Below are 13,070 nucleotides of genomic sequence, written 5' to 3'. Positions count from 1 at the left end.
TCCGGATCCGCCGTCACTACCTGCCCTAAGTAGATGTATTCCCTTACGACTTCCAGTGCCTCGCTTCCTATTGTAAATTGCTGTTCTCTTCCGATACTGTTAAGCATTACTTTAGTTTTCTGCAGATTAATTTTTAGACCCACTCTTCTGCTTTGCCTCTCCAGGTCAGTGAGCATGTATTGCAATTGGCCCCCTGAGTTACTAAGCAAGGCAATATCATCAGCGAATCACAAGTTACTAAGGTATTCTCCATTAACTTTTATCCCCAATTCTTCCCAATCCAGGTCTCTGAATACCTCCTGTAAACACGCTGAGAATAGCATTGGAGGTATCGTATCTCCCTGCCTGACGCCTTTCTTTATTGGGATTTTGTTGCTTGCTTTATGGAGGACTACGGTGGCTGTGGAGCCACCGTAGTCCTCCATAAAGCAAGGAGCTGCAAATCAAGCTGATTTCAGAAGACTGCCGATTGTTTAGCTACTTCTAGTAGCTTATTGCTTGCTTAATTTTCGAGTTGGGCATGACATGCTTCGCGCTTTAAAAAATGACTGTTTAAAGAATTCTTGGAAGAATATTAGGACAGGCAACTCTAACTGATTGATCACTGTTTTTGTCGCAAAATGTGGCAATGAGCTAGGCAGATGCTGTCACGACAGCGTAGTGTTTAGGTTGTATGAGTATGGAAGAAACAAAATTGGAGTTGTGAAGTTCAAAGCCCTATTTTTACAGCCTCTCTTTATACTGCAACATTAGGGAGCTTTAGATTAGTCGACGCAAGCAGCATGCGTAAACAAGAACCCTGTTTGGGTATTTCTGGGGCCCATGTGGTTTGCATAACCAAGCAGCACACGAGTCGCTTGCATCATCTTATCCAATAGTATTATTTTCATTGGAAAGCAACCAATATCGCAGTAAGTATGATCAACCTGCATCAATATGCTAGGAATTTTTAAGCCCTTAGGGTGTGTCGGTTGAGTGTTTAAAGCACTTCACCACCCCCTTGGCCACTATTAGGCTTGGGCTTTCCAGTATTACTTGCTAATAAACTCTTGAGGTGTGTAAATTGTTTTTCTGTGCTGTAAGGTTAGTTTGACAGTCCTAATAAAATTGTCGAAGTGAAAGTCTGGGCTGTCGTATTGGCCATGTCATTCTAAAATTGTTAGGTCTGACACTGTCAAAGCATTTGGTAACTTTAATAAGCTTCACCTCACTACATATATGTATTACGGTGGGACCATTCAACGTGTGAAAATAAATATACCGGCAAATAGAGAGTTCAAGAGCACCTGAGAGTATAGTAAAGCGGGAGGGGCAGTATCTTCAGGGTAACGGGGACATCAAAGCTGGAACTAGGCCTGCCATACATCCCGTCTCTGCAATACACTGTTTGCTTCATCGCATTACACAAATGTGTTGCGGTGAAGTTATTGCAGACGTATATACACATTCATTCGTCCTAAATTTGCAGAGAACCCTGCGTCCCACTGCTAAAACTAAGCGCGTGAAAAACGGGCAAAGATGCAGCTGAATATCACAGGGCACAGTATCAAGCTCCACTTCACAGTGTTTGTCGCGCCCTTAGTACCAATAACATTAAATATGTACTCCGCATTTTAGTTCGTGGAATTCTGGTAGACCACGTGATGCCACTAAAGCTCCGTTATCTTCACAGCATTACGCGTTAATTGTCGTAAAGCCCACCGGTAAATGTAAATCACATGAAGTCACGGATAGCGCACTAGCGCTGAACACGATTGGAAACATGCGCTGCCCCATTTCAAGGACGCGTGAACAGTTGTGAGCAAACACGACCTTAAGCGTTATATTAGTAACGTAACGTAAGTCGTTGCGAGGAACACGTACAAAAAGTCCGCCTACGACGCCCGTCAAGTAAAGGTGCATGTGCGATGTGATCACGCTGCTTAAAAGGGCGAACACGGCGACGCTGCTGAAAAACACCGTTTCGCAAATTGCATTGCCGAGGCGCTGCGCCACTTGAATATTTCGATCGTCAGCACCACCGAATTGCACAAACGCGAGCCTCTAAGTCTAGACTTAAATGCGAATCTCGTCTTATCCTAACCTAAACTAAGACTGGACTTCCCGGCCGCAGTAGTGCACCGAGACCAAAAGCCGATATGCCACACCACTACTACTGCACGACTTTTTGCCAACAAATTCTGAACCGCTGAACCCACTGCGGAGAGCGGTCTGCGTGGGCCGGAGATTCAACGCGCCACGGCATCACTTGGCGCCACCATCCCGCCTTCTCAAAAGTCCCTAAATGATCCTGCCCCTAGACAGCTAGGATCAGGTCACGTGAGGGATTTTTGTACGACATTTAGACGCACGCCACATCCACAGCTGGCTCCGATGCCGCTCACTGCCGCTCACCATGCCAGCGTTCCCATACTGCCCCTCAAGTTTTTGCACTGCTCGCTTCTTCGTCGTCTTCTTCCACAGCTGCCTCCGATGACGAGCACATCATAAATGGATTTCTCCGCTCTTTCTGCGCGTGCGCGAGTAGCAGTGGTTGCGAGAGAGAAATGTGGGGACTTTTGGTCCTTGAGATTTCTCTTCGCCTAGGTACTACGGGGAAGAAAGTTGTTCGCTCCGTTCATCCCTAGCCGAGCTGGCAACACAACCGACAGAATGCGTGGCCGGCAAGGCGAAGAAGCCGTGTCCAAGGTGAGTTTGTTGCTATTTTGTTGCGACGGTAGCATATTAGTTTCGATAGTCGCAGGGGTGTACGTCTGGAAGTGAGGTGTCTTCTCGGATGACTTTAGTGGCAAAGCATTACATCGTGCCTATGCATTGTTGATTAGTGTCGTTCAGCAAGGTCGGCATACCGCACACTTCAGGAGATTCGCGGGAACGGAGTTTATGAATTCGACTGCTGTGCCGATGTGAGTTCGTTGCCTTTTTTGTTTTTTGGCGGCGGTTTCATATTAAATTCTGATAGTCGCAGGGGGATACATTTGGACGTGAGGCGTTTTCTCGGATGACTTTAATGGCAAAACATTACGTCGTGCTGATGCAATGTTCATTAGTGTCGTTGAGCATACCACACACTTCAGGGGAATCGTGGTAACGGAAACAGTTTGTGCATTCAACTGCCATGCCGATGAATTAGTTCTTTATGTAACTGAGCATACAACACACTTGTAGATTCGTGGAAATGGAACATTTTGTACTCTGTATGTGAAAGTACTAAAACTTGCGTCGCCATGCAATGTGAGTCGTAAATCGTTGTGAAAGCTGTACAGCCACACTGGCAAAACACGACGTCCTGCGGATGAATACGGAGCAAATGTATGCTAAAGAAAAATGGTCGTCATGCAATTTCATAGCAGTAGACCCTTGTTAAAGCTGTACAGTAACACTGATATTGGCTACGTGGTGCAGATTCGTAGTGATTCTGAGGTGCTTGTGCGCAAGGGTAATTAATGAAGGAGCGCGTATTACTAATCCGGGCTGTTACGATGTCTAGCTCATATACGGGGAGCTCTATGTGGGCGAAACAAGGGCTCAGATCGCTACAACTGCGTGCGAAAGAGCTCTGAAGGCCTGCCAGTACACTTGGTCGGCGTCTCCGTGCTTGTACTGCGACAGGAGACGTGACGGCAGGTACGCACGTACATCACACTATATCCTCTGACAGTGGCCGCTTTCCACTCCTGGTATACTTCGCCGCAATACACTTCGCATGCTTGATTGCGTGACATTGGTGCTTTACGGCGAAGCTGACTTTAGGCAAACGGCATTGTGCAACGCTTGAGCCATCTTGTCCGTCACTGCGGATAGAAAACGCATACACGTGCAAGCTATTTGAGCTGCATCATTTTGTCGATGTTTACCCCTCTTTATTAAATGAAGAGGATAACGTACGCCTGTGTGGGTGATTTAAAAGATTGATAAAAAGCCTGGTAACCTATGTGCAGTCAGTCAAAAAACACTATTTATGCAGGTGTCCACGCTCTTGTAAAAAAATAATAATTCAGTGATGACCCTCTGGAGGTGGATCCGCACCTATGTAAGCACAGCCGGCTCATCAGTCGCAAAGTAGGAGCTGAAAAGAACTTTTTAATGCTCATTATACGACATTGATAGCGATTCATTTGTGGTCAGCCAGTGACAAACGCATTGCACTAAACAGGGAGACTTCGCCTTAATCCGCAATGCTTATGTGGCGAACAGGAGAGCAAAAGGTGAAAACAATGTTTTCATACAAGGCAAGTCATCCATGTAGTGGAACTGCGATTATCGTTGGTGTAATGTTGACGCACTTACTTTCTGAAGTCCAACTTTTACTGCAACTTAGTTTCCGTTGGTACAGATGCTTCTACTGGAAACATCCAAACTATGATTTATCAAATCAGGTTGCCGTATTGTAGCTTTAGAAATTTTCCTCCGGTCTTAAGTCTTTTCTGAATCTGGAAGAGCTGGCTGATTGCACAAACGTACCACGTAGCCAATATCAGTGTTGCTACATGTACAGCTTTAACAAGGAGCTACTGCTATGAAATTGCATGACGACCATTTTTCTTTAGCATACATTTGTTCCGTATTCATCCGCAAGGCACAGTGTTTTGCCAGTGTGGCTGTACAGCTCTCCCAACGATCTACAGCTCAGATTGCATGGTGACTCAAGTTTTAGTACTTTCACATACAGAGTACAAAATGTTGCATTCCCACGAATCTCCTAGTGTGTTGTATGCTCAGTTACATTAAGAACTAATGCATCGGCACGGCAGTTGAATTCATAAACTGTTTCCGTTCCCGCGATTCCCCTGAAGTGTGTGGTATATGCTCAACGACTCTAATGAACAATGTATCGGCGCGACCTAATGCTTTGCCATTAAAGTCATCCGAGAAAACGCCTCACGTCCCAACGTATCCCCCTGCGGCTATCAGAATTTAATATGAAACCGCCGCAAAAAAACAAAAAAAAAGAACAAAAAAAGCAACAAACTCGCATCGGCACGGCAGTCGAATTCACAAACCGTTTCCGTTCCCGCGAATCTTCTGAAGTGTGCGTTATGCTGACCTTGCTCAACGACACTAATGAACAATGCATCGGCACGATGTAATGCATTGCCACTAAAGTCATCCCAGAAGACGCCTCCCTTCCAAATGTATCACCCTGCGACTATAAAAATTTATTATGCTACCGTCCCAACAAAATAGCAACAAACTCACCTTGGACACGCCACGTATTCTGTCGATTGCGTTGCCAGCTCGGCTACGGACGAACGCAGCTAACAACTTTCTTCTCCGTAGTACCTAGGCGAAGAGAAATCTCAAGGACCGAAAGTCCCGACATTTCTCTCTCGCGACCGCTGCTCCTCGCACATGCGCAGAAAGAGCGGAGAAGTCCAATTATGATGTGCTCGTCCTCCGATGCCACTAATCATGCTAGCGTTGCCAAACTGCCCCTCCCTCTGCGAAGGCGCTGGCGGCACTGGCTTACTGCCAGTGGGTGCGGTGATTTCGGTCTCAAATTCTTTGCCTCAGTATATGTTGGAATGAAAACAAGTATAAAGCTGCGCTTAAATTTCCCATCAGGGAGTGTCGTAATCGTCGGTTGTTTCTTTTTCGCCCTCATTGAAATGCAGCCGCCGCGGCTGGGATTTGATCCCGTGCCCTTGTGCTCAGCAGCGAAACGCCATAGCCGTTAAAACACCACGACGGGTCTTGATGTCAGTCAAAAACTACATTGATGGATCGCGATATTTTATTTGCTAGTAGTAGTCTTACCTTGTGGGGAAGTTTAATGAGCCAGAAATAGCAGAAAAAATAAATAAATAGAAATACTACCGTCATTGGCTACGTGTTTTGCGCAAAATTCAAGACGTGAGAATTTGGCGTTAATTTTCTTCCTTAACAGTCAACATTTCTTCAGTCAGACGTGTAAACAAATTTCAGTCTTTGCTAATTTAGTGATTTTGTTTGGCGTATCTCAAATTGTTTGCTTGCAGACTGAGCTAGCAGATCGATGTCATCTGTTTGAGCCTGATGACATAAGCGCTTGTCATACTTATCAGAGACGAGGACAACGTCAATGGCTTTCACAAGTTGTAATGTTTCTTTGTATGCAATGAGAAGTATGCACAAAATGGTGGGTAGTTATGCAGTGACATGATGATGGTTATGATGATGATGATGACAGTTGGTGGTGGTGGGCGCTTCGGAACGATGTGGGTACGGCTTGGGCAGCTTCACTTGAGGTTGTACTTTTTGGTGCCTCTGCTGTACTGCACAATGGATATGACGATCCAGATGAGGGTGATGAGAAAACTGTAGGCTCCCAACAGGAAATACAGACCATCGTAGGTGCCTATCCGGTCCCGGAAGTAGCCTGCACAGAAAGTAGCCAAATCCACTCCTTTCTCTTGCACAGATCATTTTTACGTTTCATATCAGTTTTCACACTAGTGTGCGCTTGCTGCAAGCAGTTGTAAAATTCCCCAACATCGCTTTCTTATTTACATCTGCAGTTCATGTCATTAAATTCATAGTTAAAATACCCGTCGAAAGTTGATGTTCCTAACAATTTATTTCTTGGGTCTCTTTATTTCCACATGCAGTAGTTTCCCAGACTAAATAGTCATTGTGCTGTTGTGACGCGTATAGCTTTTGCAGGCTCCATACTGCAACAGCACCACTTACAAGAGCGACGAGCAAACATGACCTTCACTATAGTAACATTTCACCAACATACGTGACCTTATAGTAAAGGTTAGCAGAACATCAAGGAATTGGATAGTGTTACAGATAAATAATTCAAATGTAAAACAGATCACTCGAAAACGCTTTAAAAACGTACAGAATGTTATTCACTGCAGGTTACTGAGTAAAATATATAATATGCTTGAAAAGTCATCAGCATATCTAAGCATAAGCACACGCCCATCGGTTAATGTTGCTAAAAGCTTGTTGTCTTTGCTTAAAGGATGTTATAGAGTACTTGTGCGGTAAGCTTGAACAGATGCAGACTACTACTTTTCTGGTCAAAACCTCAAGGAGCGTATGGATACGTAGTTTTCTAGCAGCTCTATAAAGAATCCAAAAATTACGCCACATAGAGCCTGGAAGGACACCACAATGGATTCCTGAATAAGTCCTATGACTGCTGCCATAACTTCATTTTGTAGAACCGAGTAGTAGATGATCAGGACAGGACGGTCATTTAGTCACTCATTGCAGCAGACAAATTCAGGCTTGTACTTGCAAGCAAATATGCAGCCTTAGAACAGAGACATGATGACACAGACCTAATGAATGAAACCGTAACTAGGCTGGCTTCAGAGCAGCAATTGAAGTGGGAGGCAAGGCACCAATGCAACCAGTAGGCAAGCTCTCCCAAGTAACAAAGGACCTAATAAAGAAACGACAAAGAATGAAAGTGTCCAACTCAAGAGATAAGATAGAATTCGCGGAACTATCAAAGCTGATCAACAAGGTGAAAATAAATTGTATTCGACACTATAACGTGAGAAAGACTGAAGAAGCCGTAATAAATGGACGCAGCCTGAAATCAGTGAGAAAGAAACTTGGCATAGGACAAACCAAGATTTAAAAAAAATTAATTATGGGGTTTTACGTGCCAAAACCACTTTCTGATTATGAGGCACGCCGTAGTGGAGGACTCCGGAAATTTCGACCACCTGGGGTTCTTTAACGTGCACCTAAATCTAAGTACACGGGTGTTTTCGCATTTCGTCCCCATCGAAATGCGGCCGCCGTGGCTGGGATTCGATCCCGCGGCCTCGTGCTCAGCAGCCTAACACCATAGCCACTGAGCAACCACGGCGGGTCAAACCAGGATGTATGCACTGAAAGATAAGCAGGGTATCATCATCAGCAATCTCGAAGATATGGTAAAGGAAGCGGAAGAATTCTATACTGACCTGTAAAATACCCAGAAGTGTCAGGATATATCCCTTACAAAAATGACTTTAGACTGTCTATAGAAAGTCTATAGACTTTTATAGACGACCTTGTCTTTCTATAGATTCGGACTTTTGTTGATGCAAAGTCTATAGACTGCCCATAGACGAAAGTCGATAAAGTTTCTATTTCTTTTTTGTCTATTCGCAGTCTATAGACAGTCTATAGAAAAAAGTCGATATTGTGTTCGTTTCTTTTTTGTCTACTTTCCCACAAGAGACACCTATAGACGACAGTCGATACAGTCTCTATTTTTGTCTGTTGTTTGTTTGTAGACTTTCTATAGACGAAAGTCGATAAGATTTCTATTTCTTTTTGTCTATTTGCATTCTATAGACGGTCTATAGAAAAAAGTCGATAAGGTGTTTGTTTCTTTTTGTCTACTTCCCTCTATAGACTACCTATAGACAAACGTCGATACCGCCTCTATTTATTTTTCTCTATTATTTGTCTATAGACTTTCTATAGACAAAAGTCGATAATATTTTTATTTCTTTTTGTCTATGCGCAGTCTATAGACCGTCTATAGAAAAAAGTTGATACGGTGTTTGTTTCTTTTTTGTGTACTTCCTCTCTATACATTATATATAAACGAAAGTCTATACAGCCTCTATTTTTCTCTATTATTTGTCTATAGACTTTCTATAGACTAAAGCTGATAAGATTTCTATTTATTTTTGTCTATTCGCAGTCCACAGACGGTCTATAGAAAAAGGTCGATAAAGTGTTTGTTTCGTTTTTGTCTACTGCCCCTCTATAGACTACCTATAGACAAAAGCCGATGCAGTCTCTATTTATTGTTCATTCTTCGTCTTTAGACTGTCTATAGACGAGAGCCGATAAGGTGTATATTTCTTCTTGTCTATTCCCGCTCTACGTAGTTCTTCAAACACGCACATGCATACATTCACACACACACACACACACACACACACACACACACACACACACACACACACACACACACACACACACACACACACACACACACACACACACACACACACACACACACACACACACACACACACACACACACACACACACACACACACACACACACAAACACACACGCATATATATGTATATATTGCTGCGCGACCGGCCGCTCGAGTCACATTGCGTGTAATCGCGGGCTTCTTCACGCTCGGAAAAACACTTCTATGGAGCACGTGTTGAACAGAAAACTGCATCGCGAGTTTCTAATGTTGCTCTACAGTTTTATCATTGCGAATATATACATCTAATAAACATAATTGAGAACTTCATTAACACTAATTATCTAATCAGGGTAATGCAAAAATAATCTTAGCATCTACAAGCGATGGCAAACAATATTACCTTGGTTCTCTCCAGCTACGCACCACTTGCATATGTTAAAGTCTGGCTCAAATTAAGTGAAACATCCCGTATACTTTGCAATTGGAATTATTCTCCACGGTTTCCTACATCACCGCTAATGAAGGCCATAGGGTGGGACGTCACCGAAGGTCATGTTAACTTGTGCGAACAGCCCGTATACGGATTGTGGTAAGGCGTGAGATGAAGTAGAAAACAGCCGATACTGTAAAATTCTTATTGCTTTAGGTTTACATGCCGTTTATAGATTAACAATAGACAAAAATCGTTAATCTGGGCCCAACCCGTGTACGCTGTAACCAAACGCAGGTACCGGTGGATAATACGGAGCTGCGTTTGATATAAGCCACTGAAGTTGTATACTGCTGAGATTGCTGTAGAGCCTATTTGTAGACTTTAGTATACACATAGTGTATACCTCCGCATTTGCTGACCACATGACATGATCTACGTAGTCGCTCTCGGCAATCCCAAGACAGTCTTCACAGTTGTCATAGCATCACTTTTGCGGCAGTAGAATAAAGAAAACAAAACGCCGATCCAGTTATGATAATAGATGTTATGAACGCCAACTTCAGCTACGAGTGGATTCCAAACAGGTATCAAGCTAACAACGCAGAGAGTCGTAATGCATGTAGCTGACAACGCGGACTTTGTGAGTGTGCGATGAACCGATGTTGCGCATGTGGTGCGCCCTTTGTGTGTCGTCCAATTCTCAGATACTTTTCACGTTGTCTTCATATCTCGGCTGCATCACTAACATCGGACGGTTTTTTGTTGACTGATATCCTGCACTATAAACTCATCCAAGTTTTTCATTCACTTAAAATAAGTGCCAAATTCTCTGAGTCCACCCAGTATTTTGCCGGCGGTATTCCTGCACAGCCACGTGTATGAGTACCTCAATGCTGTACTGATTCCTTTGACCTATTATCTCAACAGAAAATTAGCACTAACATACGTGCGGGCGTCACATTTGATGGTACGCTGGAAGATATGCTACAAATACGCTGTATTACTCATAGTTGCTGGCGGTAATGCATCTGAAGCGTCTGAAGGGCCCTGTAACGGCTTTTACAAACAGCGCATTCATCCATCCACACGATAGCCCACAGCGTTTGTAATACTTCCTGCCAGCGCATTTCCTTCGTCCATGAAAAAAGATGAAAAAATTGGAGGACGCTTAAGCTTCGCCTTCAAGAGTGGCACGCGATAGCGTTTCCGTCGACCCACCAAGGGGTGTCAGACATTGCGCTACGGCGCAGCGATCACTTATGAGGCGCCCTGCATCGGACTTTGCACCCATCAGTCCCGCGGTGAGCGCCGAGCAACGCAGCGTTCGGCGCGGCAACGAAACGTGCGCCTGAGCAAGCGGAACGAACCAAAGAACTCGGTGTCTCGGAGGGAGAGAGGGAGAATAAACATTTATTTCGCAAAGCAAGTAGAAAATTTACTCGATGACTGGGGCCCTCAGTCCAGGAGAAATTATCTACGCGAGCCAAACGTCGTGATCAGCACAGAAAGCCGGGCCGCGACGCGCCATGAAGGCCGACGCGATCATGAGGCTGACGCCTCGATGGTATCGTCCTCTATCTCGCTTGGGAGCACCACGCAGACGCATGACTCCTCGGAAGCCGCTCGGCACACATCGCAGGGGACGCTTTCCCACCGGACGCGCTACGGCTCAGCGATCAGGTCAGAGGCGTCCCGCATCGGACGCTGCACCTAGGAATCGCGCTGTGAGTGGAAAGAGGAGCCACGTCTCCAAAACGCGAGGGGGCGAGTGACGAGTGAAGTTGGCAGGGGAGAGAGCGAGAAAATTTATTAAACGCAAGGGTAGTGGGGCATCCTCGCACAGGTCCCCGCACGGCCCGAAGGGGAGAAGAGGGCGAGTGGCGCGCCACATGTAGGGCAGCGCCGCACATTACGAGGAGGGGGTCTTCTGTGTTTGCCGCAAGATGGCTCTGCGTGTGTGCAGAGCGCAGCAGAAATGTAGCGGAAACGTACTTCGATACTCGTGTAATTGCGACTTCTGTAAGTTACATGCTCATAAATGCCGATATACACCGCAGTATAAGTTTCTACGGCACGTTTCTAAGGCAACACCGCATTCACTAGAGGCGCTTTTGTACGACTTTGAAGCATCGAAGTCGTGGTAATTGAGTGGCTATGATGCAACTAGATCTCGCTAAAGCCTTCGACCGTGTTTCCCACGATGTTCTCTTCGCCATATTAGAGCATTCCAACGTAGGAAGCGTAATAACAGACGGTGTCAGGATGGCGTATGCTAACTGCTCAACTCGGGTCATTGTAAACGGGGACCTGACAGACAGCGTGCAAGTGCTGTCTTCTGTGACGTAGGGATGTCCGCTGTCGCCCCTGCTATTCGCGGCTTACCTTGAGCCTTTGTGCAAGGCCATCCAAAACAATGAACGGATAACTGGCTTCAGGTTACAGTCCACACAGGTGAAAATATTGGCGTATGCCGATGACATCGCCATATTCTGTTCAAATCGAAATAGTATTTGTGAGGCCGTGGCGGTAGTTGAATCCTTCTGCAAGTGCACCAGGGTGCAAATAAACTGGGAGAAGAGTTATGGGAATTGGAATGGTGAATGGGAAGAAACGCCAGACTGCTTCGCTCGACTTCGGTGGTCAACCACTGCGACAACCTACCTAGGCGTGCCTCTCGACTCTTATCGCGACCCTGAGCCGTACTGGAATGAACAAGTGGCGAGAGCAAAGGAAAAGACTAACGCTTGGCAGGGGCGACAGCTGTCAATGTTCTCGCGTGCCACGGTCTGTAACCTATTTCTTACGTCCAAGATATGGTATTTCATGAATGTGCTGTGTGCTTCGCGGATCAACATCCAAAAAATCCACCGTATCTTCGCCGTTTTCATATGGGCATCGACTTGGGAAAGGACCAGCCGCACAAACTTGTTCTTGCCAGTACAGAAAGGGGGCCTTGTGTTGGCACATTTATTTGTGCGACAAGTTGTGTCGCGCTTTGTGTACCTTCACGATCAGAATGATGTGTTCCTTCGCACAGTCATGCAAGTGCTTTTATGTCGTCACCTTCCAGGATTTGTTGTATGCTCGTGTGAAGCAATGCATGTTTCTGTTAAAGGTTACCTGCGAGAAGTCGTGCTTGCGTACAGAATTTTGCATGTGCGGTTCACTGCGCAGTATCTCGCCAATATTACTAGGAAAAAATTGTATAAGGACCTAATTGACACTATGCTCCCTGTACCGATTTACCGTATGTCAAACCTTGGAGGCCCAGGAGATGTCCTCAAAAGGGTTAAAAGAATGCCAGTACCCCCTTCGGTAAAAACTTTTTTTCTTTAACCTACACACTAACGCATTATCAGTTAAAACATGGATGCATAACAGGGGTATTTTTGTCCCGTGGTCCATTAACTGGTCCTTATCCAGGAAACCTGAAACGATAGAACATGCGTTTCTAGATTGCTGGGATCCCATCTTTTTCTGGGATGTGCTACAAAGGACTTTAAAGAAAGAGCTACCTTTATATCCACATGGAATAAGATTCTTACCGGTAGAAACGGAGGCTTTTCCGTATGACGCTATAATGCTCCTGGGCCTCCACAGTTTGTGGAAAGCTAGAATGCAGTTCAACAATGCTGATGTCAATTCGCGACCTACACGTGATCATTTCATTGAATCTGTAGTACGGTTCAGGGATGTCCATCGGGCACTCCCTGAACAACCAACATGGATTGACATGCTAGATAAAC

General features: G+C 45.1%; 1 protein-coding gene across 5 annotated transcripts in view; it reads right to left on the bottom strand.

Annotated features, from left to right (window-relative positions):
• Window positions 1-5,385: 5,385 nt before the first annotated feature.
• Window positions 5,386-13,070, bottom strand: part of LOC142575148 (monocarboxylate transporter 7-like) — an 88,926-nt gene continuing 81,241 nt past the window's right edge. For 2 of the 5 annotated variants that reach the window (XM_075684212.1, XM_075684213.1), the window contains one exon: window positions 5,386-6,358. In XM_075684212.1, coding sequence (XP_075540327.1) covers window positions 6,219-6,358 — 140 coding nt within the window. In that variant the 3' untranslated portion in view covers window positions 5,386-6,218. The remainder of the gene's footprint in view (window positions 6,359-13,070) is intronic. The other 3 variants (XM_075684211.1, XM_075684210.1, XM_075684209.1) reach the window with 2 other exon arrangements.

This window comes from Dermacentor variabilis, chromosome 3 (genome assembly GCF_050947875.1).
Source record: "Dermacentor variabilis isolate Ectoservices chromosome 3, ASM5094787v1, whole genome shotgun sequence".
NCBI classification, from domain to species: Eukaryota; Metazoa; Arthropoda; class Arachnida; order Ixodida; family Ixodidae; genus Dermacentor; species Dermacentor variabilis.
This window is presented reverse-complemented; position numbering and strand designations above follow the sequence as displayed.